Source organism: Melanotaenia boesemani, chromosome 19, assembly GCF_017639745.1.
Source record: "Melanotaenia boesemani isolate fMelBoe1 chromosome 19, fMelBoe1.pri, whole genome shotgun sequence".
Lineage (NCBI taxonomy): Eukaryota > Metazoa > Chordata > Actinopteri > Atheriniformes > Melanotaeniidae > Melanotaenia > Melanotaenia boesemani.
This window is the reverse complement of record NC_055700.1, coordinates 26,813,431-26,839,984: the sequence shown is the minus strand read 5'-3', so window position 1 is coordinate 26,839,984 and position 26,554 is coordinate 26,813,431. Positions and strand designations below refer to the sequence as shown.

At 38.9% G+C, this 26,554-nt stretch overlaps 2 protein-coding genes across 3 annotated transcripts in view; one reads left to right on the top strand and one right to left on the bottom strand.

The window, feature by feature from the left end:
• Positions 1-328: 328 nt before the first annotated feature.
• Positions 329-5,749, bottom strand: txnl1 (thioredoxin-like 1). The gene is made up of 8 exons (XM_041970816.1): positions 5,466-5,749; positions 4,648-4,744; positions 3,954-4,127; positions 2,594-2,716; positions 2,434-2,503; positions 2,161-2,333; positions 699-803; positions 329-609 (listed from the first exon to the last, which is right to left on the bottom strand). The coding sequence occupies exons 1-8, from the start codon at positions 5,561-5,563 to the stop codon at positions 580-582; spliced, it is 870 nt and encodes a 289-aa protein (XP_041826750.1). The 5' UTR covers positions 5,564-5,749; the 3' UTR covers positions 329-579.
• Positions 5,750-11,871: 6,122 nt separating this feature from the next.
• atp8b1 (ATPase phospholipid transporting 8B1) overlaps positions 11,872-26,554 on the top strand; it is a 44,509-nt gene continuing 29,826 nt past the window's right edge. Inside the window, exon 1 of one of the 2 annotated variants that reach the window (XM_041970570.1) lies at positions 11,872-12,025. The gene's annotated coding sequence lies outside the window, so the exon portion shown is untranslated. Of the gene's footprint in view, positions 12,030-26,554 lie in introns of both variants that reach the window. The other variant, XM_041970571.1, reaches the window with a different exon arrangement.

Genomic DNA, 26,554 nt, shown 5'->3' with positions numbered 1-26,554 from the left:
CCACCACCACTACTACATCACTGTCTGCACAGGATTCTCACTAGAATAAACCAGAATATCTTTGTTGTCATTGTAACAAGTACGAACAAGTAACAAGTATTAAAAATGAACATTTTATTTCTGGTGATGCTGATTTGCGACTTGAGACTTTTATAGAAATTTGTAAATATTTTTAGGATCCATTGAACTAAACCTGAAACTCCATATGGTGGCTTGCAAAGCGCCAAATCCTGACCACTGTTTCTGTCTAAATAATTCTGCCTCTAACTGCATCATCATCCCGTCTTTTAACAGCGCGTTCCCCAAAAAAGCCGAGCTGACGCACATGCCTTTGAAAAAGGATTGTGTTTTATTTACAGGGTTTTCAGAATTACAATATAAATGATTTATAGACCGAGTCTCCAGAGATGGAGAATTCATTTAAGAGCAAGAGGAGGATTGCAGGAGGTTTTGTGTGTATTATTTTCTGACAGCTTTGTAAATGTGGCAGCTTTGGTGGAGGGAAAATCCTTGTTTGTATCTGCAGCCTCCTCCTCCTCCTCATCTTCTTCTCGTCCTCCCTCCCCTTCCTTCTCCTGCTCAGTGGCTTTCACCTTTCTTTCCTACAACCTGAAGGCAAAACCAAATTAAATATTAGTGTGTGACACTCGCAAACACACCTGAACATAAACAAACAGCCTCCTGCAGCTGGTTCTTACCCTTTTGAAGTCGTTCATGTTGGTGGCCTGGACTGGGGTGCCTATGAACGTCAGGTAGTTGATTTTTGTCGTCTCCTCGTCTCCTTGGTTGGACTTGACAAACAACTGGTGGAAAGAAAAGAGATTTCAGACAACAGAACTCCAACTATCCTGCTTCCTTCAAAGCTATAGTTTTGCTGAAAATTTATAGGTAACTGCGGCAGAAAATCCAGCTTTTCAGCAGTTTTTCCACAGACAGCAACGTTCTCTGGACAAGCTGGTCTGTGTGGTTTTACGGCTCCTAACAGGCTGCTGACAGGCTGCTGACAGGCTGCTGACAGGATGCTGACAGGATGCTGACAGATGTCTTAATGCTGAGTTTGGAGAAACGCCGACATCCAACCTGGTTAATGGTACGTCTCTCTTTTGGCAAACCTACTTTTTAACAACAGAAACTGATAATCAGCCTACGATGTACTAAGAATACCAGTCCTGCAGTACTGGGCCCCCTTGCTAGTCCCGGTAAGGCTGGACCTCCTTTTTCCTTCAGAACTGCCTTAATCCTTGGTGTCATAGATCAGTGATTCCCAACCCTGGTCCTTAGATGTCTCCCTGCTATGACACACCTGATTCAAATCCATGGCTCATTAGCAGACATATACAGAACTTGTCAGAGATCCATTTAATGTGAATCAAGTGGGTTGCAGCAGGGAGACATCTAAGACCTGCAGGATAGTGTGCCTTGAGGACCAGGGTTGGGAATCACTGTCAAAGATTCATCAAGGTGGTGGAAACCTTCCTCTGAGGTTTTGCTCCATATTGACATGACAGCATCACACAGTTGCTGCATCCATGATGAGAATCTCTCGTTCCACCACATCCCAAAGCTGCTCTACTGGACTGAGATTTGGTGACTGTGGAGGCCGTTGGAGTCCAGTGAACTCATTGTCATGTTCTAGAAAGCAGGTGGAGATGATCTGAGCTTTGTGACATGGTGCATTATCCTGCTGGAAGTATTGGGGTGCACTGTGGTATATTTCACTGTTTTTATCAGACAATATTCCAGGTGTGTGAGAGCATGAAGCTCCGGCTGACGTGTGCTTGGCCAGCCCATGATGTGGGTATTTGTTTTGTAATGATATAGCTGACTTTAGGAGTTTTTGTTCAGCTTTTCTTGTGAACCGTCCTGTTGTCTCCCTTTTTAATTCAGTTGTTTCTTTCTTGTGTTAAATAACATCCCTGTTTCTTTCATCTGCTTTATGATATGTTGTTAAATGTTTCCATGTCCAAAGTGATGTGATCGGCCTTCAGGAACTGAGTGAGGAGTTTATTCACTGATCACACCAGATTAATGAAAAAGAGCTTCAGTCAAATCTAATGATTTTAAATAAGAAAATCAAACTTTAGTTGAAGACACTGAAATGTAAACAGCAGATGTTTTCAAACACGTGACATTATATCTCTGCCTTCACACTTTTCTTACCGTAACACTCTGAACGTTCTGAAACTTGACGTAACGTAGAGGAATCAGACCGTCGTCTTTGTAGTCTTCCTCTGAAAGCTCCAGAGTCTGAGTGGCTTCACTTCGCTCCGCATCATCAAAACCCATCGACCGAGGGAGATTGATAAACACCTTCATCACCTTAGGGGCTTGGGCTGACACGTGGGAGGGGGGGACAAACAAATGAGACATGTAGGAAAAGGAAGGATACCTCTGCATTATCAGAGACTCAGGCAGCAGCAGAATAAAACTCACCAAAGTCTGAGGACTGTAACTTCATAGAGAAGAGTTTCACAGGCTGGTTGAAGGCCATCGTTATCAGTAACTGGACAAGAGGGGGGAAAAATATGGGAAATCAGCGCCAATCAACAATAAATGAGCCCAAACATCTTCCACATGAACCTCCATTGTGTACCTGTTCATCGCAGTCAGATTCCAGGTAGGAGGAGTCTTTAATTAAACAGCTGTCGAAGCCGCAGTCGTCGCTCTCGTTGAGGCACTCGCAGCCGGCTTTGTTAACGAAAGGCATGAGGTCCATCTGAAACACGCAGCAGACAACATGACAACATGCATACTGCAGTATTAACGCTCAAATCAGATTTGTCTGGCAAAACATCTGATTTTGTTGCCTGGTTGTTGACATAATTTGAACGAGACCTCCATCACACTGCTACGTCACGCAGCATGTCGTGTTTACGAAGTAAATATGGCTGCTACACATGATTATTATGAGAAAAAAGAGCATAACAATGTCCTTTTGTGCAGCTCTGCTTTCTACCTCTGTGGATGAAAGTTGGATGAAATGCAACATAACAGTTCAGACTAAGGTCATATATGCATCCTATTTACTACCACATAAGAAAGTGGGCTGGATCGGATTTGTAAAGAAGAAGAAGAAGAAAAAAAAAAGGATTTGTAGTTTCTATGTGATTTGGGTCACATATGAGCAATGTGAACGTAGCCAAAGACTTCCTTATTAACTAACCTGAAAAGCTCATTTTCAGCTACTTGGGTGTGTAACATGTTTTAAGCCACTCAATCAGTTTCAACCTGATTGTCACATAATTGGCTGAAAAACCACTAATCACATGATAAACACAACATTCTGGTGACAGCAGCACCTTGATTTCTGTACGAAGAAGCAGCTCTTCACTTTGTGGGGTTTAGTGAGGAAAAGCAAATTCCAGACATGCTCCTTAATTTCCTAAATCTATGAACTACGTTAGCTTCAGAAACTTCAATTATTTTCACACATGAACAATTCAGCGTGGACTTCATACAAATCTGTAGTTCAGACATAAAATTCACAGCCTGAGATCCTCAGACATAAAAATATATGAGTACAGATGGTTTTATAGCTGCCATTTTAACTGGTGTTACAGCCCATCTGTGAGCAGTTAGGATGAAAACGTTACAGGTGGCTTTAAAGTGATTCATTCAAAATCTCACTTAATCTTTGAGGCTGGACAAGAGCAGCCAATTTGACACAAATCGCGATGTAAATACCAACAAGACTGGCAAGAAGCTAAGGAGCTAATGATTCAGAAATCATTTTTACAGGCAGTCACTCTAGAAAGTTCAGGACTGCAGTAGATGCATGAAACGTATTCACAGAGTAACTTCAAAGCCTGCAATCTGAGCTGCATCACGGCCCGATGGATAAATCCAGCTTTGCTCAACAATGATGTAGATATCAGCTGCTACTTCCTTTCTTTTTAATACTATACCAAAACCCTTCTCTAAAACAAAGAAAGGTTTCAGGAACATGTACTCACATATCCCTTAGGAATATCTGAGTCCTCGCTGTTTCCCGGGTCGTTCTCTGTGTGCTGTTTGACCTTCTCCTCCAAACCCGCAGCATCCGCCCCCTGATACTGGTCCACCCGGACCCGGTTCCTGAAGAACAAGAACGTCGGTGTGGCTGAGATGTTGTTGGCTGCTGCTGTTGCCTGAAAAGCAGTGAAGCAAACTGTTTCTTCAAACTGGCTTTGAGTTGTGAAAAGAGCTCACACCAGTAACACTGAAACTTTGTGTTAGTTGATCATTCTTTACCAGCATGTCAGCTTTGGTCTCAGCATAAACGTAACTGGCTCCTAGAGAGCTCATTTATCTTTTTGGCCCACTTTTCAGTGCAAAGGTGGTATATAAAAAATATCCTGAAATTACACACTGATAATTTCAAACAAGATATGCAATTTTATCTATTTTCTCTTTTACTTTTCTTTTCAATAAACCTCAAACAACAGTATCTCTACTTTGTAAGAATTTCATACTCTTGGTGTAGTGTTTTGGATCACAGTAGAAAGTAACATTTGGTTTGCATTTCCATGCATGCAAGCCTATGAACTGGAGGGAAAACCCAGTTGATAGTACATGGTACGCAGTTTAACAAATGTTTCTTTAACTATACTTTAACTAAATGATTCTAGACTGAAGGATTAGAGCCATGAAGGGGGCGATCATATTTACCTGACAGACATGAACATCAACTTCAAGGAAGACGACCTGTGGATACTTGTTGCTCAACATGTTGAAAGCTGGAGCTATTCTGACACAGGGCCGACACCTGAGAAAGCAGAACAGTTTGTCAGTCATTTATTCTCATTTTCTACTATTCTGCATCTTTGTAATAACAATGGTTTCTGCTCTGTTGGTACAAGTTAGAGTTGTGTGGACATTTTACTAAACATTGTATGTGGAATTGAATATGTAATATTTATAAATAAAAAGAAAATAAAATTAGCAGGTTTTCATACATTTTTTAATCTGACAGAACTATTGTACAGCACACTTATTTGACATTGTAAATTTTACCCAAAAATAGTTAAATGAAATTTCCGTGGCTTCAAATAGCAAGTTATGTACCGTCATGTCGTCAAATCAAAAGGCCTGCAGATCAATCACAACCTCAAAACATGACAAAGTTTTGCATGGGAGAACAAGCAGGACTTGTTTGTAGGATATTGGCATTTAAGCTGCTATTTTTCCTGATGAAAAACATGTGCTACATATGATAGCCCCCTCCGCATTAAAGTAACTACTCTATAACAACATCGCTAAAGTTACTGTAATAATGCTATGTCATTGCAAGAAACAAAGCTAGTTAGCTTGCCTGCTAACGATAGCATGCTAACCTGGCTTTCCTAAAAAAAGGAAAGCTTTAGTTATCCAGCTTCTGCAACCACTTCAAAACTGTTAACTGGTTATGTTTAAACGTTTCTGTATTCGCTGAAAGCAGACAATGCCTGGTTAGCCGCTCGAACTGGGAGCCGGTTTGGTGAGCTTACCCGGCCATTGTGAACTTCACTACGGTGAGCCTAGAGCCGGCGGCCGCCAACTCCGGTTGGAAGTCCGGGTCGTTTCCGATTACTTTAACACCAACCATAATGAAGTTTACCAGTGTATCCTGAGCTTGTTGCCCTGGATGATGTCCTGAGCAGGAAACTAGGCTACCTAATAAATGTAAAAGTGTTTTGTTTTTAGCTTGATGGCAGTAAATAAGCTAACTAGCTGTCGAATATTGAAGCACACCTTAGGTACAGTGAGCTGGTTCACGATGGGGGCTCCTGATTGGCCAACAAACATCAGGAAAAGGCGGAGTCTTCTTCTTGTTCTGTTTTATCACAGAAAACTCAGCGCACCGACGGCGCGTTGCTGCCACCTTTAGTCTCGATCATATATTACTACAATCAAAACAATTTACAGAAAGAAGGCGAGAAAAATTGACTATGTACAACATAATGTGTGTCCTATTTGAATTGTGACCCTTATTCTTTTGTAGTTATTTGTACTTTGTTACGGTTATCCCTTGGTTTGTTGTTTTAATGTCTTGTTTGTTCTTTGTATTTTTCCTTTTTTGTTTTATTTTCTTCTTTTTAGTTGTTAATTTACACCTTTTACTTTAACTAAATTGGTGATTCATTGCGACATTCATTACAACTGTTGTTTTTCAACGTGTTCTGTTCTGCATTTGTTAATAAAAGTTGGGGGCAAAAAGTCTGGATTCTGCCAAAAATCAAAAAGCCCCACGAACTTCAGAATTATGAATAAATTAACAAACAAAAATAAATAAATAAAAATAAAATAATAAATAAATATTATGGTAATAATCCTGATTGGGAAATTCAACTCTGCATTTGACCCATCTCTAGAGTCACTAGAGAGCAGTGGGCTGCCACATTTCGGCACAAAGAAAGCAGCTGATGCTTCATGTCACTCAAACAGTGGCTAACCTTAATTTCCAGACTGGGACTTGAATCCAAATCCTCCAGACCCAAGCCCAACTCTGTAACCCCTAGACTACCACTCTCCCCATAATAATCATGATCATAATAATCATAATTATAACGCACTACCTGTTATTGATTTATCAATATTTTCCTCAAGGTTACTATTTTTGCTATTTTACATGCTGTTTCATTTTTCTTATCCTACATGAGTTGGTGCCAACACATTTCTTACTGCTTTATTAACTACACATGCTGTTATAATTATTTCTATGACAATTACTGATCTGGTTTATGTATTTTCATGATATATACCATCTGAACAGATTATCAGAATGGGGCTTAGAGTCTTTCAAACTCCACAGAGCCCAGAATATTCCCAAGAGTTCAGCTGTGTAAACCAATATATTCACCACTAGTGTCTTATTTACAGATAAATAAATAAACATAGCAAAAGGAACCTTCCACATGACTTGATCTCTTGACCCAGTGTAAGACTGCCACTCCTCATCCTAATGGTCTAACTTTTTTTTTTTTTTTTTACAGAATTTAACAGCCTTATAATGTGATATGTTTTGTGGTGAAAACATGGACTACAAACCATATCTGTCCCTGTATGGGGAGACTGTGAGTGATGGCCTGAGAAATGCCTAACTTACCAAATTGGGATGAAGTTGAACTTCATTGGAGAAATTTGGTAAAGCTTGGAGGACACTGTGATTTTGTTGACGTTGCACCCTTGAACCAGACAGGACTATGTCTTTGTGTCAGCAGCTTAATTCTCCCAGTCCCAGCGGTGCATATAGCCTTTATAATTTTCATTTTTATTTTCAGAAAACAGCCATAGGCGTAATCACTGGTTCAGGCAATAAGCTAGGCTTCTGCACCTTGCTAGCCAGGAGGCCTTAAGTTAGAGAAGATACACCTTACAAGGATCCACCTCGAATTTCAATGTCACATAGCAGCTGTTCCTGAGGTATACTGAAAATTATGAAATGAGTATTGTAAAAGTTTGTCACACTTTTACACCCCCCCCCCCCCCATTTCCCTTTTTTAAAAATTATTCATTAATTTTCATTTTATTTTATTATTTGCCTTTTTTTTAATTTCTTTCTTCTCTTTTCCTTCTCTTCTTTTGACTGGTCTTGTGGGTGGGAGGTGTGGTGTTTAGTGTCTTCCTGCCCATTTGTTAACACTGTTTGCATCCATGCTGGTATTTTTGTATCGATGCTGCACCTACCAGTACTTTCCATGTTGAAAATGCATGTATCTGCGCAATCTATGTGCATGTAAGCTTGGTTGTATTCAATATCACCTGAATTGGTGTGTAATTAGTGCACAGGCATCACTTAAAATCAATAATAAAAAAAGTTTGGATAAACAAAATGACTGTAGTCTGTTCTGTGCAATAGATGCATGTTATTTATTTAAATTATTTAAAGGTTTGTTGAACTTATAAATTGTCCCACTCTTCTGGTCTCATTCAACAGCATCTGTAACATCAAAAGACTGACTTTATTTGCTGAGAAATACGTTTCTATTATTTTATAAATAATAATAATAATAATAATAATAACACATTTTATTTAAAAAACCCTTTCAAAACACCCAAAGACACTACAAAGGAACATTAAAATTGTTAAATAGAATAAATTAGACTATTATTTTATCTCAGAAGAAAGTATAAGAATGTTTCAAAAGCCAAAGAAGAGTATGGAGGCATGGAGCTGTCATGTTATAACGTCATAGTTTTATTGTAAAAAGTGAAACGTATCGCGTTATAACGTGATAAATTTTGTTGTAAGAATATGAATCAAAGTAGCCTGTACTGTAGCAAAATTAATTTTATGGAATATATTCTTGTCAAGCTGAAATATTTCAGTTATTTTTGTCAAAGATTAATTGTTCTCTGGTTTATTGTTGTACACACAGAGATGTGGGACAGGTATGAGCAACACAGTGCGTCACCTGCCTGCGTGCAGTGAGACAGTTTCGGTCCCCTGCACCTTTTACTGTCCAAAAACAATGTTTCATCATAGTAAACAGAGACAGATCAAGCACCAGCACCAAGCGGAAAACGACCGCTCAACCTGAAGCCTGTTCCCCTTACTTTAGACCGCCCACAAGCTCCTCCATTGGCTCTGCTGTTTCTTGTGTGATTGGCCGCTGCTTGCTGGGCAGCTAGTCTGCGGTCAGGAGTTAATATGCTGATGTAAGGTGGGCGTTTGTTCTGCCTGAGTCACGTCAGCTGGAAGGATTATCAGAAGTTTCTTTTACATTATCGTTTGAATCTGTGTTCATGTGCGCATGTGCTTGTGTGCATATGTGTGTTTGGTAATTAGGCGGAGCCAGGATGTCTAAAAAAAAGTAGCATGTGGACACGAGAGACTTCTTTAAAAGTCAGTGTAAGTTACTCAAAGAAATGCATTACACCCATCCTGCAACACCTTCACTGGCTCCATAAAGCAGCATATCCACTTCAAGATCCTCCTCCTCATTTACAAAGCTCACAGTAATCTTGTAAAGTGTATTCTTTTATTGGAAGTGCTGATAAATAAAATAATTATTAAAAAGGGAAAAATACAATATATACAAACATTATTTTCATACACCCAATCTAATGATAATTGTGAATATAAGTTTTTCTTCTATAACCGTATCATCAAAATTGGTGATTGTTGCACCCCAAACTGTCCCCACTGTTCATGTCGTGCACCAATATATTTCTGTCAGGTGATGGATGGTAGAGATGCAGCGCTGCATCTCATCTGGGAGAGTAGGAGAAGCTGGAGCAGATGGAGGAGAAGAGGCTGGAGATGGAGAAGAAGTTGGAGGCTCAGAGGTGAGGTTGAGAGAATAAACATATGTTAATCATGACATTAAGCATTGTGACAAATATTAGAGTGATGATAATCTGGATCAGAGCTTTCAAAGTTCAAACACCAGACATCCTGAGGCATGCTGCCTGAAGTCAGAGGTCTTGTTGACCAGGTGGAGGTCCTTGTTGACCAGGTGGAGGTCCTTGTGAGACTGTTGTTGATTGTTCCAACATCGTCTGCTGAAGCTAAGAGGAGTTTCAGGGTACTGAGGAGGTTAAAGACCTGGCTTCACAACTGCATGAGGCAGAAACACCTTAACAATGTGGCAGTTTGTCACATACATCAAGAAAGAGTTGATGCTTTGGACACGAAGAACCTGCCAGGAATTTATCTGCCAATGATCACAGACAACATGTGTTTGGAAACTTTGGTTGAGCCTTCTGTGGTCTTGCTGTTCACTTTTAATTAACAAAAACATTTAAATGGCTCTGTGTTACACTTATTTAAAATAAAATTTAATACTTGACTACTTACACTGAATAATGGGCATATTATTCAGTTTCTTCCCACCTGTGATGCCACTTCAAAAAAGACATTAAGCTTAAAAGGAGCAACAGAAAAGAAGAAGTACTAGAAAACACAGAAAGCTGAAAGATTAGTTTTATAAAATAAATACTTTTGTCCCCCTCACCTCTGAAATCAAAATTTCGTCTCTGGCTTCCAGAGCCACCACACACAGACGGATCCTGGACCTGGACTTCACATGTCGTTTTCCTCTTGTATAGCCACTCCTGAACAAAACACAAGGTCAGAAGCATCTTACCTGGGTTAAAGGAAAGATGAACTGGTCTGTTGAGCAGTGGTCCAAAGTGCTCGTTTCTAATGAGGCAAATTTTCATCTCGTGTGGAAATCCAGGTCCCAGAGTCTGGAAAGGCAACAATCCAAGACTCTTAACGTGCAGCATTAAGTTTCCTAAAGCCTGGTACACACATAACCATATTTGGACAGTTTTTGTCCTGATTTGCCTCTTCCCGACCTCGGACAGCAAACGTGTGATTATCGTGAGATTTCCCTGTCCGATCATCGTTTGGTGTGTGGTTTGTTACGAGCCGATTTGTCCCGACAATCCGCTCCGAAACGGGACGTAGCCGACAATTGGAAACATTGAACATGTTTAATATTTCAGCGAAGATTTCTGAAGACTCATGCATTGTGACTGCGTGGATGGTGACGTGGTACGGAATGTAGCCAATCAGAGAGCGAGCTGGCTGGGGAACAAGGAAGTAAATAGAGTCTGTTTTCACACCGTCACCAGTCTGTTATTTTTTTTCAGTTCTGGATTTTTCTGTTAACAATAGTCCCAAGACCACCATCATTCCCTCGTCCTATATATCCCCTTCCATGCTGTGTGTTGTGTTTTCCGATTGTTACTATGATTCTTCTTTGTTTTATGCCGGTTGTTGCTATGGTTCTTCGTCTATGTTTCAGCGTTTGTCCGGCTCAGAGGACTAGATTGTAGATGAGTTGCTGGACAGCATCGTCATGTGTGTGTTGTTCTGTGATTACATTTTCGGAGCACACCACACACAGTACGATCAAAACTGATGTTTCTTATCTTCACATGTGAGGTCTCGACCAGATAAAAAATTGCATAATTGCAAAAACTGCCCACACTGCCACAAGAACCAGAACCTGGTTTTAATGACCAAAGGATTACTGGGCTGGACTTTCCTGACAGGAACCCTGTAGAAAATCTATGGAACATTTCCATGAGAAAGATGAGACTCATGAGACCGAGCAATGCTATTGAAGCATCTTGGTCTTCCATTTCACCCCAGCAGGACCACAAGCTGATAACATCCATGCCACACCACATGGAGGCAGGAATTCATGCAAAAGGGCCTCAAACAAAGTACTGAGTTCATATGCATGACTTTACTCTTCAGATAACATTTCTGTATTCAATATAATTTTTTTTATTGATTTCATGTAATATTCTAATTTTCTGAAAATATTTGGGTTTTCATAAGCTGCATATATTCATCAAAATGATAATAAATAAATGCTTGAAATATATCACGTATATAGACGCATATAATAAGTCTGTATATTAATTTCCCTTCTTTTAGTTCAATTATACTGAAATAAATTAAGTGTATTCTAATTTTTTTGAGTTTCACTTGTATGTATGCAAAAATAATTTGCATGTACTGTGATGTCAGAATAATTGTAGTGCATAGGATCTCCACCAGGTGGCAGAAGGCAAATGTCAGATTGTATCGGACAGGGTTTTAAGCAAGTCCACACCTTCAAAACTTTAACCAAAAATATTATTATCCAGAAACACATTCTTAAAAATGAATTCTGCTTTTCAAGCATAAATGACATCCTTCCATATTCCTGTAAAAATCAGAAGAAAAAAAAACCCCAAAAACCATCATGTTTGACAGCCCAGCACCTGGTTCAATTAAGAATTCAATTACACACCTTTGCTTGTCGTCACGCGACCAGGGTGCCTCCGCGTCCACTTCCGCAGGTAGGTCCTGGTTGTAAATGCAGAGCTCAGTTTGTTCCAGCGCTTTCTGTTGTTCTGAGCACCGGAGGCGTCGGACCGGTCCGACAGGTTTTGTGCGGGGCTGCACAGGTGAGGCAGCGCGGGGGAAAAGGGCGGGGAGCCGCCGCCGAGCTGGAGCCCAGACTTCAAGCAGGAAGGAGAAGAAAACATGTTGCGGTGACACAGCGGCCTGGACATCGACTGAAAACACTTCTCACCTTTTAAAACAACCTTTAAACGACACAAAGTAAGTCTAAAAATGTCAACAAATTCTTCACACACAAGTTTTTTTCAAATTTTCTGCCTGCTGTTGGACTGTTGAGGCGTTTTGAAACCACTGTGGGAAGGACCAGTTCGGGCGGCTGATGCTGACTTTACCTTTTCTCCTTCAATAGGTGACATTGTTGTTTACTTATATTTATATATATTTAGAACACGCGACTCCTTCCTTTAAACTAATGCGGGTTTAAAAGCGAGTTCAGAAACATTCATATATTTGATTAAAGGCTGACTATTGATTATTAAGGAGCCAAAAATTTCCATAGGAGCTTTAGTTTCCTTCAGTAACTCTGGAAGATATTTGAAAAAAGTCCAACAGAACAAGTCTTAATTAAAGAAAGATGTTATTTTTATAACAAAGAAACAACTACTTGTTTTAGTTAAGCTAAATCTATTTTTTTAAATAAATTGAAATGACTTGTTCCCAGTCTAGAGGCAGATGAAAGCCTTTTTTTTTTAAATTATTTTCTCTCAACCAAACATTCCAGAGCACAACCAAGATCTGCTAAAATGATCGTGCAGTTCAGAAAACGCTGGAATAATCATAGCCCTCATGACTGTAAGATTTCTGTCTGTAAAGCTGAAGAATGTGTTGCTTCTGATCAAAACTCTGAAGTATGAGTTGGGGGTATTTTAAGGCAACATTAAGTTTACCACTCGAGTTGTACACATCAAACCGAGTCATGAAACCAAGTACAAGACTGATCATCTTGTTGATGTAAATCACTCACACTCAGTCTCTGGTATCAGATTGTCCCTGGTAGTCACCCTGAATTTGTAGGTCTTGTTTGCTTTGGTTGCAGGGCTGTTGCTTCTGGAAAATGTTCCCATTACAAAACCTTTCATCAGGACTAAGGGAACGTAGGGCTGTGGCCTTCAGAAAGACATTTTCCACTTTCAGACATTTAGAAAAAGTTTTATTGATGCCTTTAATGCACAAGAAAAAATTGTAATCATGTGCCCTCATAAAAATGAATTTTTCTATTTTTTTACATAACTTTTGTGTTAAATTTATATTTCGATCATTTGACTCCAGTAAAAAATATCAGAATTCAGTTCAGTTTTATTTGTATAGCAGCAACTTAAGACGGTCATCTCGCGGCAGACAGTCCAGTTCAGTCCAAGCAAATCTAATTTGTATGATGCGTGTTCATCAGTTCATGACAATGATTACCAAACTAAGGAAACCAATATCCAATCTTCTCTTTTCAATCCTCCATCCTGAGCGGCACAAGGAGACAGTAGAGAGGAAAAACTCCTTTTTAACCTCCATCAGTACCAGACCCAGGAAGGGTGGTCGTCTGCCTGGACTAGTTGAGGTATAAAGTATGCTCTAGATGTAGCTCGTTTAAAAAAACCTCAATAATAATTTTTAATAATTTTACATGGACTTCTTTTTTGTTTAATTCGGCAAACTTAGTGTTCGTTGGGTTTACGCTAGGACATTCCTTCTGTCAGATTAACAAAAGATATGATTTAAGTTTGCTTTAACAAGCTGAGATTTTCACCCCTTTATTTAAACATCAAGCGTAACTTATATTTTTTTCTATCATGGGTTTATTTATCTGCTTATTTAGAGCTTTATCTTCTGAGGTGTTGTGTTCTGCTCTTGTTTTATCATATTTCTCTGTGTGATGTAATAATCACAATCTCGGTTCCAATGACGACTCCAACCCAACATCCATCCTTTCCTTCATCCATCCATTGATATGGATGGACGGAGCAAAACAGACTGACAATAATTATTCTGTTTTGACTCTTTTGTTTGGTACATGTAACTTGCATACAGGCTAAATAAACAGCTCTGTCGCTGTTAAAGTTAACCTACTCATTACGGTGTGAATATGACATGTTTAGTACTTATTGTTTTAAACATTTTAATGGTCTTTTGTACAGTGTACTTAGGTGTTTTGAAAGGCGCTTTCAAATAAAATTTATTATTATTATTATTAGTATTATTATGGTGATGTTTGGTAATGACAAAATAAGTTAATCATGTGACACATTTCAAATTTCATTGTTGACCAATTTTCCATACGTGACTAAAATGCTGAGATTATAAAAACACCTAGGACATAAAAATCACATTCAAATGAATTATTTTTATTCAGAGAAGACCCCAGTATATTGGTAGGAGTGGTCTAGGACAAACAATCGGCCCTGGCATTTTAGCCCAGACCGGCCCATATACGGTCATTTATACCACAAATCTTTCAGCAGGTTTAACTGAGCAGCAGGCATGCAGCACCCCAAAGCCTCTAAAGCTATGCAGTGAGTTAACAGGAATCAATGAGGGTAGACTTCCTAAATGCTTCCAAAAAGGTGTCATTTGTTAATAAAATAAAAGTCTATACTCCTTGATGGATGTCAGAGCCGCTGCATCCTACTAATGATGGATCAGATGATTTCTAGTGAAAGTGTAGAGACTGTCTCTGTGTCTGCTGCTCTTCTCTTCAACGTTATCTCAGCAAGTTTAACTATAGATTGAATAGATTTTTTTATTTTATTTTTATCATAACGATGCTGTCAGGTCCAGAATGATTGGATTCTCTGGTAAAGAAGCAAACAGCTGCATCAGTATTAACATCTGGACTTAAGATGTTAAGATGTTTTTATGTGCAATGAACAGCTGACCCGGTTATTTCATATTTAACATGAAACTTTGCTCGTGGCTGGGCGGGGTTGTGCATGCAGCAGTGTTTAAATACCACATGTGTTGTATACGTTTTCGTACTTGTCCTGACAGCAGAATGATGGTCTGGCTGCCGTGTTGTGCTGAACAAATTTACTCAGCCAAGAGGAGCCTTTTGGATCTGGGGCTCCACTTTAATCTTAAATGTTATTCTTTATTACTATTTTAAAATGTTTTTGCTTATAACTGCTGGACCGGAGAAACAGCAGAATGAAAAAAGGTGGATAGAAGAGAAGTAGGAAGAGAAAAGATAGAAAAAGGGAGAACAAAACAAGTAGAAAACAAACCATAACAGCTGCAATCAAAGCTAAACAGAGAAACTAAAGTCTTCTACGAGAACACAACAGACCATCTATAGGGGCCCCTGTGAGAAGAAAAACTGTAAAAACCATCAGCAAAAAACACAACAGCAACTAGTATGTGTGTGTTTGTGTGTAGGGCTGTGTGTGTGTGTACTAAGCATTAGGGGTGAGTTGTGTTGGGTGATTGTGCAACTGCAGCTGTGCCCCCTCCAAGGGAACCACTGATTTAAGCTGTTCAGCCTCACATCAGGGGAAATGCGGAAGCCACAACTTTCTGTTTCTTTCTGTTCAGCGTTAACCACGCCCACCTCAGATGTCCGACCAATCACACAATACTTCTCAGAGCTCCAAGAGAAGAGAGTTCTGCTTGACTGATGTGTCAGGAACAAGCTGCAAGACGTCTCCAACCACGTCCACAGGAGCAAAATGACGTCATTTTATTCTTGTGGCCTCGAGAACAAGAAAAAAGTTCTTGCTTCTTGTGGATGTAACAGGCTGGAACGTGTGAAGAAATGGAGGCCTGGAAGACTTCCAGTGGAGTCCAGCGACACACCCTCCGTTTCTGGTGTTGTTGGTGTACACAGTAGTTCAGGCTGGGTGCATATCCTTAACCAGGCTGCATATTTTTCCATAAACAAAGACACTCTTTCTATGGACAGAACTCCTTAGTGCTTTTCATTAGGGAAATGTTTTGCTTCTTATGGAAATGTCCAGCCCTGAAAGCTGGGACAGAGAATTTGAATCGTGACTTAAGAGGCAAATGGGGTGAATTTGTTTAAGATGAAGATGTCTGAGCAGGTGTTTGGAAATTTCTTGCATCCTTTATTAAACATTTTGAAATAATTCAGTCAAGAATCTGAAGTTGTGTAAGTACTTCCTGCTGTCCTACAGATAGTATTAACTTTTATTATCGGGGCTGTGAGCCTTTAATCCTGCTCAGCTCCACTTTAAGGCCCTATGTTGGTTTGTTTACATATAAACTAAGCAATCTCTTTGGATGCCAAGACCAATAAGTGTAACAAAACTAACTGGTTTCTTCTTTTCATAAAGGACTTTGTCCCATCATGATAAAGTCTTTGCATGTCAGCTCTGTTCCTTTCTGAGGTTCCGCCAACGTTAAGCAGACAGCACCTAATGGAATTTACTAAGGGTTCAGTAAACACACCGACTGTGAGAAAACAACATGCAAATTCGCACTCAAATACAGTCTGTAGACGGGGTGATGTTGGTGCATATGTATGTTGTTGAAGGAAGAGTTTCTGCAGTGACGTTAGAAGCTCTGTACCATTATTGCCTTGCTCAGAGGCGCTGCAGCAGCTGCTGGAGTCTCATTACACTTTAACTGCTTGTGTGTGCGTAGATTCATTGTCTGGACTCCAGCTGTGAGTAAAATACTGAAGCTTTGACTCATTAACTTTCATTAAGTTCCATCAACACACACACACACACACACACACACACACACACACACACACACACACACACAAACACTGGAAAGGGGGAAGTATTTTAGCTTGAACTCATTAGATATTTGTTTTAACAGTTTAAAGGCCTCAGGCGGCCTCAGGACACGCCGGAGAGATTGTTTCTCTTGACCGGCTTGGTTAACGCCTCGGGGTCTCTTATGAACTGAACTGTATGTCTTCTGAAAGCACACATAACCTTTACCAGGAAAAGTGTTAGAAAATAGACGCGTGGATTGACATTGAATCGTTCTGTGAATCTGTTCTCGCTGACGGTAGAACCTCCTGCTCTGGTGTTTGTAAATCTACTAGTAATGAACTTGTTTATCTGTCTGATGATTAATGTTGCTGTTTTTTAGCCTTTTTTGTATTCGTCATTGACTTGAGCTTGCATACACAACTGATTAACCAGCTACAGCACATCTATGACGAGCAGTGTTGCTGTGGAAACGTATGAAGTGCCAGACACATAACTGCACCCCTTGTGTCTAACTGCTGTGGTGCTGATGTTGCAGATCAACATGCTACCTTGCAGCCTTCAGCCAGGAGATTCTGTAGTTGCTGGTAACTACAGATTGGCCGATCAATTTAAGTGTTTTATTTAATAAAACATATCCTTTCAAACAGGGGAGAACAAAACAAATGAACAGAAATAATCAAGCCCTCATGGTTTTCCATCAGCCCATTATGCTTCAGTTTCTAGTCCGAAAAGGAGAGGGTAGAAGTATACACTTATAAATCCCTCTCCCTTTTGTTTCATTATGGATCAGTCAGTTTCTCTTTAAAGCTCTTCTGTGATTTAAATACTAAAAACAAAATAATAAACAAAATTGGTTTTTAACAATAATGTTGGACAACCAATGATTTACACAGCAAATTAAGTAAAAATATGTCATTGTAACAAAATAAATAAATAAATGTCCAACCATAAATCCTAAATACCCTGGATAGTCAAGCCCTGTCCTCATTTCTAAATTAATCAAATAGCATTTCTTTATACTTTAAACTGTTTTATATTTCTACATTGCTTCAGTTCCTTAAACTATTCCACAAAAAGTTCTTTGTTATATATAACCGTCCTCTCCATCTTTAAATATTTTCTGAATATTTCCTGGTCATGTTTTATTTCCTGCCCTAAACATTATTTGTACTGTGTGAAATTTAACCAGACATGTGAGTTTAAGTCATTTTGACTGTAAGGAAGGTGGGTTGGTGTGTTGCTGATATTCAGCCTTATGTATGCGTTCTCCCGAACCTCTGGACTGTAACTTATGGTGAAATTAACGTGCAGTACAGAATGAGGAGTGATTTAATCTGGTTCTGCGTTGATGAGGATTGAAATGCTTCTTGAAAGTTCAGATTGCAAATTGTTCATGTGTGATTTCCAGTTTGATTATTCATTGTCATCCGTTTGCTTAACACCATATTTTAAAAGACTATTCAGAATGCCTCATATTTCTTTTGATATTTGTTTTCATCCAGTAATTTTTTGTAATATTCTTTTCTGCTTGCTCAGAATATTTAATTAGTTTTTATGTTCTGTTTAAGTTCATTGAAATCTCTATAAAGAGCGTTTGTCTTCTTGCTAGCATTCTGCAACCCTTCTGTAATCCATGGACATTTGATATATTTGTTATATTGCGTGACAGAACAGTTACGTTCACACAGCGATGTGAATATTAAAAGTTTTTCATATGCAACATCGCTGTCCTTTTCCTGGTACAACAGATCCTGATTCTGAGCCAGTAAATACATTTTTAGTGTATTGATGGATTCTTCTGTCTTTACTCTTCTACATGTAGTTACCCTGCTCACCTTATTAAAGTTATTGATGTTAGTTACCAATTAGTAGTTGTGGTGATGGACATTAATCACATTTTCCACTGACTGAGAGAAGAATTACAGCAGTAGATTATCTAACAGGAACCAGTGTCTCAATCTTATCCTTGAATCCATCTTCTCTACAGACCTCGTCAGGCCATGGTCTTGGTCTTTGGCTATATGGATTGTGATGTCATGGTTGTCTTGATCCATGTCTTGCTTTTTATTTCACATTCGGTACCTCGAGCAAGCATGTCTGCAAGTAACCTCTGACTTGGGTGTCCTCTGGCGTTTTCAGTTGTATCTGAGGATGTGGAGGGTTCTGATCTGCAGCAACCAAAACCAAACAACCTCCCTCATTTCCTGCTGCTCCACATTCCCAGCGTCTTTTAGGCTGTTTAAACTGGTGCTGAGGTTAAGAAGTTTGTATCATAACAAAAATAAATGCTGCCCAGCACTATCTACAGAAGCTGTCGGAAAACCAGGAGACCTTGTAGCTTTTCATGTCAATGCTACGATGCCTGTTACATTTAATATTGTTTTTCTTTTAAACACTAGAGCCACGTTGGCAACAGAAAGCCATCAGGAGCCATCACGTTTACCACAAAACACAAAAAAAGCCACCCAAACTATCAACCATATCCTCTCACTTAACCTTCTACAACATATGTAGTACAGCAATTATAAGGAAAATTCTTAACATATAAAAAGCTTTTCTTGCCTTTTTATTCATGCTGTATTTTTCTCTTGTTATTGTGATCCACTTTGTATACGTCATGCGTAATAATCTGTTATAGCCAAACAACTCAGAAGAATTTGGTATAATTAATCAGCTCTTCTTTACATGAGCATTGGCTGTAGATAAGTCATGCTGTCAGTACAAATGGGACTTGTTGGTTTTTAGAGGAGCTTTGGCTTCAGGAAGTTGGAGAGAAGTTTAGTATGTCAGAGGTGGTAAATGTAGCCTCAGGCAGAGCGACGGGCTCAGACGTCTGGTAAGTTCATGGAAACTCCACATTTCCAGAAGTTTGATTTATTTCAGACTCATGAAGAAGATGCTATTGAAATAAATATTTACTTCAGGATTTGTTTTCCATATCCTGCATAGAAACCAGTCCCTAAAGCTGTATTTTAGTTGCGTAAACACACTTGACTTCCATAAATACCATGTTGTGTCTGCTGTTTTCAGAGCTTCAGGAGAGAAAACATGGCGTCTATGAGCAGTTTTCTTGAGTTTTTCTGAAGCTGTCTGCTCACCTGGGCTGTCTGAGCAGGAGCTGCACCTCCTCCGTCCTCTCAGGTTTCACTGTCGTCACTTAGGTATGCTCCTCTCTCTCCAAGTCTGCGAATCCCCCTCCCTCCCTTGTTGGCGTTGTCATAGGGATGCCCCAAGCCAGACACCAAAACCTGCAGCCCTGCTGCCGCCTCTGGCTTTTTCTTTTTGTGGTGTAGGTGTAGCAGCGAGTGTGGAGCGCTCACATGGAAACCAGATGAAGTGATTGTGTTAATGTGGCTGCTCTCAGGTGGAAGTGTAGACATTACATAAACAAAACCAAACTGAACCACTGGATGCTTTAACCATTCAAAGGGGAAAAACTGGGAGCAAAATTAGATTTAAGTCAATGAAACTACTCGTAGTCTTCATACCATCAAACTGTGGTGAAGATTCCTTACAAGCCTGAATCATCACTTGTAAGCGTCAGAAAATTTATCTTTCCTGTTTCCTGAGGAATATTGTTTTTCCATGCTGGTCAGACGTGCTGTCTGCCCTTACATCTGCTCTCCTGCAGGGATTCAGTGTCATTATTGATGAGCATCTAATGTGGCTGGTGTAGGGCCCAATGAAACTTAATTATTTCCCAAATTCACCAGCAAACGGCCGGTTGCGTGAGTCCTGCCGGAGGCGTCGCACACATGTGAAGCTGCAGCGAGCAGAAAATGTTTGACTCTCGTCTTGATTCTGTTCATTTGGCTCCGACGCCGTGAAAAACTCTTATTAGCCGGAAAGCAGATCACACCCTCATAGTAGTCTGTGTTTTACTACTGATTCTGATTTAAATGTCAAATTCTGTGATTCCTGAAGTTACAAGTCAGTCATTTTCATTGGAAAATTGTTATTCAGAGGAAAATAAAACAGACAATTAATGCAACCGAGTGCATTTAATCATACATGTTCCTTTTATTGTTTTATTAATAAAAAAAACAAACAACAATATTCTGTTTTCCAGCAAAGAACTAAGTAACGTCTGATCTGAACAAATTTTAAATGAAATGAAAGACTAAAATTTAGCATTACTTGAAAAACGAGAAGAAATTTCAAGTATTAAGAATGAATATATATCAGGCTTTTCAAGCCATCTGGGATTTTGCTGCATTTCTTTGTGATTTTGTTTTGATCTAAAATAGATTTTTATCATTTATCTTTACAGGAATTTGTGAAAAACTTGTTCAGCAAATGTTGTGGCAGTGCCTATTGTTTCCTTGCAAAAGCATCTAAAATTGATTTTAAACTATTAATAAAAAATTAAAATTCTGGTATTCCAGCATCACACTAGGAGTATTTTTACTTTCAGGAAAGTTACAACTCACAACACACATCTATAGACTTTTATACTTTCATAGAAACTATAATATTGTTTCATTATTATGGTTGGTAATTGAAGATAAGTAAAAAAGAAAAAGCCACAGAAGTAAAATGTTCTCACACATTTTACACTCTGCGGCCTTAATATTCATTTTTATTCATTTCACCAAGTTTGTTTATGAAACTTTAACAATTTAAGAATTTACTAAAACTGATGTTTGAACTTTTCTGGAAATACCATCTTTTAAATGTTAATGATGATCACACCATAAAGAAACACACACACACACACACACAAACAGCCTGTGAGGAAGAAATGTGGGTGTGTCTTTTATGTATGCACACAGGTGAGGTAAACTGAGGTTTTTATCTGTAAAGCTTCTAATACTAAAACTACAACACACCTCAAGGCTGAGTCTCTGTGTGGAGGCTCTGGAATTTAATCCTGGATGGATTTGTGTCATAACAGCTGGGCGATGCACTTTGTGTATTCAGTCAAACACCAGCAAGTCAACATTCCTGCTAAATTACTTTGACATGTCAAGAGTCATTTTTTCTCTAATGATGCAGAATCCTGCTTGTCAGCATTTAAACCCCTGAATTTATATTCCATTGTGGAGCAGAACAGCAAAAATAGGAAGCTGTTCATCTTCATGTTGCTGACATTCAGCTGTAAAACACAAATATTAGCAAAGGCTTTCACCATCAATCACTGGTTTTTATTACTGATATTTTATATAGAAGAAAACTAAGAAGTTTGTGTTCTAACACAAACAAAATGTTTTTTTATAGGTGTCTTTCAGGGTCACCTTACAACAAACAAGCTAATAGAATACAGGGAATAAAGTAAAACCCAATAATTTCTAATAAAATATAGTAAAAACAGCAGTTAAGTGTAATAGTTGGGCCACTCCAGTCCCAGAACTTAAGGAAATGTGCTTGTGTAAAAACATGTTTTTAAGATGGGATTAGTACGGGACCATTATACCTAGACGTTGTGTTAATTTTGTTGTATCTATTGTACGGAAGGCTCGGGTTCAACCCCAAATGGTGCGTTCCCATTGAATTAAAAATGAACAGAGAATCATTCAGCCACTCTGCAGCAGGTGTTTCTATAGTCTAACTTCATGCGTTGTCATGTAATCCTCAGTGTTTAGTAGCCATAGAAAGTACATTTACAAGATTTTTACCAGTGTGTTGCTCTGACTTTGGTCTCCAGAACATCACTGTGCGTTTTCCAGTTGAGCATGTTGTGGTGTGACGGCCACATATAATTTTTGAACATGTTCATGAATCAGCGATGAACAACTTTTTCTACACTGAGTGTTTAGCTCACCTACATCAAACAGGTCACTCAGTCTTTATGCTGATGGGTTTTCTGTAAACTCAAGCTCATCAGATACCATCAGCCTTTGAACACCTTTAACAAAACTGATGGAAACATGTACTTGGCTCTCATGTTTGGGATGAAGTCCACTATTTACGCTTCATGTCGAACATCAACGTTGATCTGGTGACAAAGCTAGCTGCTGCTTTGTGGATGCAAATGACTTCATAGTCGTGGTAGGCTGATGATATTCTAGTTTTATCTGGCAGTGTTTTAATTGACCTCTTTTTGAAGAAAAGTGATCAGTGTGAGGCTTCGTCAAGTCCAGTACAAGAAAAGTACCAGAGATCATTCCTGCCAGTAGCCACCACCCTTCATCTTCTTCTAATCTGTTATTAATATTATTTTAAACCAACATAAAGAAAACTACTACAACATTGTAATTTCCCTCTGGGATAACACAGTATTTTTCTTTAGTTCTAGAAGTGGTTTCATACAGAACGTTTTAGTGACAAATGTCTAACTACATCTTTGACTCCGTTAGCGTTGGATCTTGCAGCACCAGACACTTTTCACTGAACCTGGCTCTTCTGTTTTTCCCCTGGCTGGTGGCTTTTACAGGGTTGGGATTACAGAAATGTTTAGAAACAAAATGATAAAGAAAGGGAAAGGCATTTTAACCTTTCACATGAACACAGATTAACTCTAGGCACTTTTTTTTAGTTTCCACTATTAAATTTCCTGAAGCGACTTTGTGTCTGGCCCTGCTCAGCTCTGTTTACATGGGCTCTGGTGTCCTCCTGGCACTGGTCACTGCATTGCTTTTAAAGGTGGATTTGTTCTTGGTGCCTAAACTAATGAATCGTGTTAGCTGTGCTAACAGATTCCTCTACACAATTAAATATTAAACGCAGGGGTCACAAGCTCTGGTCCTTGAGGGCCGGTGTCCTGCAGGTATTGAGTGTTTCCCAACTGCAACACACCAGTTAATGACCCATTCATTAGAATCAGGGGTGTTGCTGCAGGAACGCATCCAAATACCTGCAGGACGTCGGCCCTCGAGGACCGCAGGCGCTGATCCCTGACTTAACGGATGGAAACCAACCTAATCTGCTTGTTATCTGTAAACAGTTTGTTGGATTTTGAAGTGGAATTAGACATAAACTAGGAATTTGTAATGACTGTACGGGGGAAACGAGGTGTTTAGTTTGGTCATAAATGTTGCGAATAAGAAGACAAACTATCTGGTGACAAGTTGGTTTTGTTTGTAAAGAAAAAGTTGCCACCAATGTGCAGTTGATGAAGCTGGATCTTATAAATGTGGTCAGTTTTCAGGTCCTAGGTATAATAACTGCAGCACGTCTCTGATGCACTTTGGTTTTACATTCATCTAAAAATATATGAAAGCTTAATGATCCATCATTTGCTTTGACTGGGTTGTCTGCAGCTCAGGAGGTAGAGCGGTTGCCCTCAAGCTGAAGGTTACAGTTTGATTCCCAAATTAGTCTGTGTCCTCGTTGTGTCCTTCTGTAAGATATGGACGCATTGTGTTCTCTAGGATTTGACTTTGGATAAAAACCAAATGAATGTTATACAATGACGGGTCAACCACTCGAATTCCTTTAATGTGTTTGGATTTTTAGTGATGGAGGACACCCTGTAGCCTGGTGCCGTTAGGGAGAACATGTAAAAAACCCTGACCTTTTAAAAAGTTAATTTTAAACATATTTAAATGGAATTAAATTGAATTAATTCAAAATGTAAATTTAAACTGAATTAAATTAAGATGATTAAGTATTTTTAACTTCATTCCTAGAGAGGGAACCATTCAAAATAACTTTTTTTCTTTTTCATTATAAGGATTGGTTATTTATTCATAAACAGCAGTGTGAAGGTGAAACTCATTTAAAGACGGCAGTGAAAACACAAGGCGTTCATCATTCTGCTCCGTCTGTAACAAGATGTTTCCTGTTTCCTTGTGTGGTTTCAAGTTACTGCTCAAAACCATCTGAGCTGATGTTTGGTCATGCAAACTGAGTTCCAGGCATCAGGTGATGACGTTTAGGAAGGTGCGGACACGTTCCTCAAGATGCATATAAATAGATCCTCGTTCATGACATTGCATTTTAACACGTAACCACACCCCCCATGACACAGACTTTAGGCAAAACGGAGTAAACTTGAGCTGCTGTTGTCATGTTGGTGATACAATAGATCAGCTGGATGTTCAGTTTTGGGAAAAGGAGTTTCACTGTGATCCTGTGAAACTTTTTAACCTGTTCAGACAGACCTGATTTCAGCTGATCAACCAGCTGTAGCCAAACAGGTTCCTGGAATTAATTTGTATGTATGTTTTCTTTGTGCTGCTATTTGGCATGCAGGTCTTATGGGATATATTTGGTTTTCCTTGTGCCGAGTGATGGTTTGCATCTAAAAACGTGTTAAACCTGATGTTACCTTCACAGCCGTAACATCAGCTGATAATCATCAGTATTTCTTCCTTGTTTTGAGAAGGTAAACTTGGCCCACAGTTAATGGATATTCATTTAAACACTTACTCTCCATTCATATGTTTCTCTTTTTATTCACGTTTAATCAGTTTGCTAACATCCAAATGTTCAGCAGTTCTGTTTGCCAGAGTTAGTTTTCTGATGTCTGACATGTTTGGCTAAAAGAACACTAACACAACAGCAGCTCCTCTTTTTTTCTAGTTTAGACTTTTCAGTATTTCTGTAGGTTTTTTCTTTTTTTACCTGCAACACCACCGTTCAGCTGTCTTTTAACAACACCTAAAGTAAATGGAAGATAAAAGAAGAAAACTGGTCTTTGAGTGGAAACCAGCTGATGAGCTCTGTGTGGAAGCTGCACAAATTAAAGCAAAACTTGACGATGCCTATAAAGACAAAAGTCCTGCTTTTATAGGTTTTACAACTGTTGTCAGAAGAGGAACTTTACACATTGTACTTTAAGATGAGAAAAGAAGCCAACATGATGCCTACAGGAGATGCTGAAACATGACAGAATACACACACAAAAAAAAGTTACCCTCCTTTAGACTGAACATACTTTATTTATGTATATCTCTTTAATTATAATGTGTAACGTCAGTGTACACATAAAATTAAATCATTTCTAGTTAAAGGTAAGTCAGTTAAAGGTGTGATCGTCATGGACAACGTTTGATCTCTGGCCCAGGATCTGGTTCTTGGAGAAATCTGTGGTCTGAAGCTGTCTTACAATGAGACACTACTATGAACTTATTTTAAAAGTCCTGATGAAATTTTGGACTTTTTCAACAGCTTATCTCCATCTAAGGTCTTTGGGCTGAAAAACAAATTCAGTGTTGAAGAAGAAGATTTTTGGAACCACACTTAGAAACACCAGCAAGCTGCTACAGCGGCTCAGATGGAGATCAGGAGAATGCTGCAAGCAGACGAGCATCATAAGACTTTGTTAGTACTGTTGGGTGACATGCAGCCAGGGGCGCTGCCAGAGATTTTGGGCCCCATGAAAAGAAACTGAAGTGGGGCCCCCCCTCTGAAAAATTTGATACTGTAATACATAAATTTGCAATTTTAATGATATTTTGACCATCATACCAATATTTGTGAAAAGAAAAACATGACAGTGAGGCTACTTGGTAGGGGAAGCACTAAAAATACTATGAAGTTAATTTAGATTTAGTTATTTGCTTTAAATAAAATGCATTTATGATCTGTGGAGAAACACATCTCAGCTAAAACATCAAAAACAAAATGGCTGCTCATTTTTTTATGATTTATTGTATTGTGAGCGTTATCATTTAACATTATCACTGAGCAAGAGGCAACAAAAATTAATAAAAATAAATAAAAAAAATCAGAAGTAAAATAAATTAAATAGACTCAGAAACATAAACTAGGACCTCACATGGTTTATTGTTTTATATGAACTGAATGTAATACAGTCACAAGCAAACCACTGTGGAGATTTACAGCCAAACAACGGCTGGGAGCGTCTTTAAAGTTAAATAATCACATTTTAAAAGGTAGAACTTTGTGTAATAAGATATCAAAGAGTGGTAAAGGTGCACTATTGCTGAGTCAAACTCTTGCAATCCCATTCACCATCACTGTCCTTGCTCAGCCTTTTTCAGCAAGAGCCCAACGTGGAGTTTTCTCCCTGGAAAATCACTTATCAAGTCCTGAAGTCCAGCTTTCTATTCTATCAGCTGTTCTATTATATAGTATCGCCAATCATGTAATGTCATGTGTAATAGCATCACAATCATTATTTCTGGTGGCCTCACTATTTTGTTTTACTTAAAGG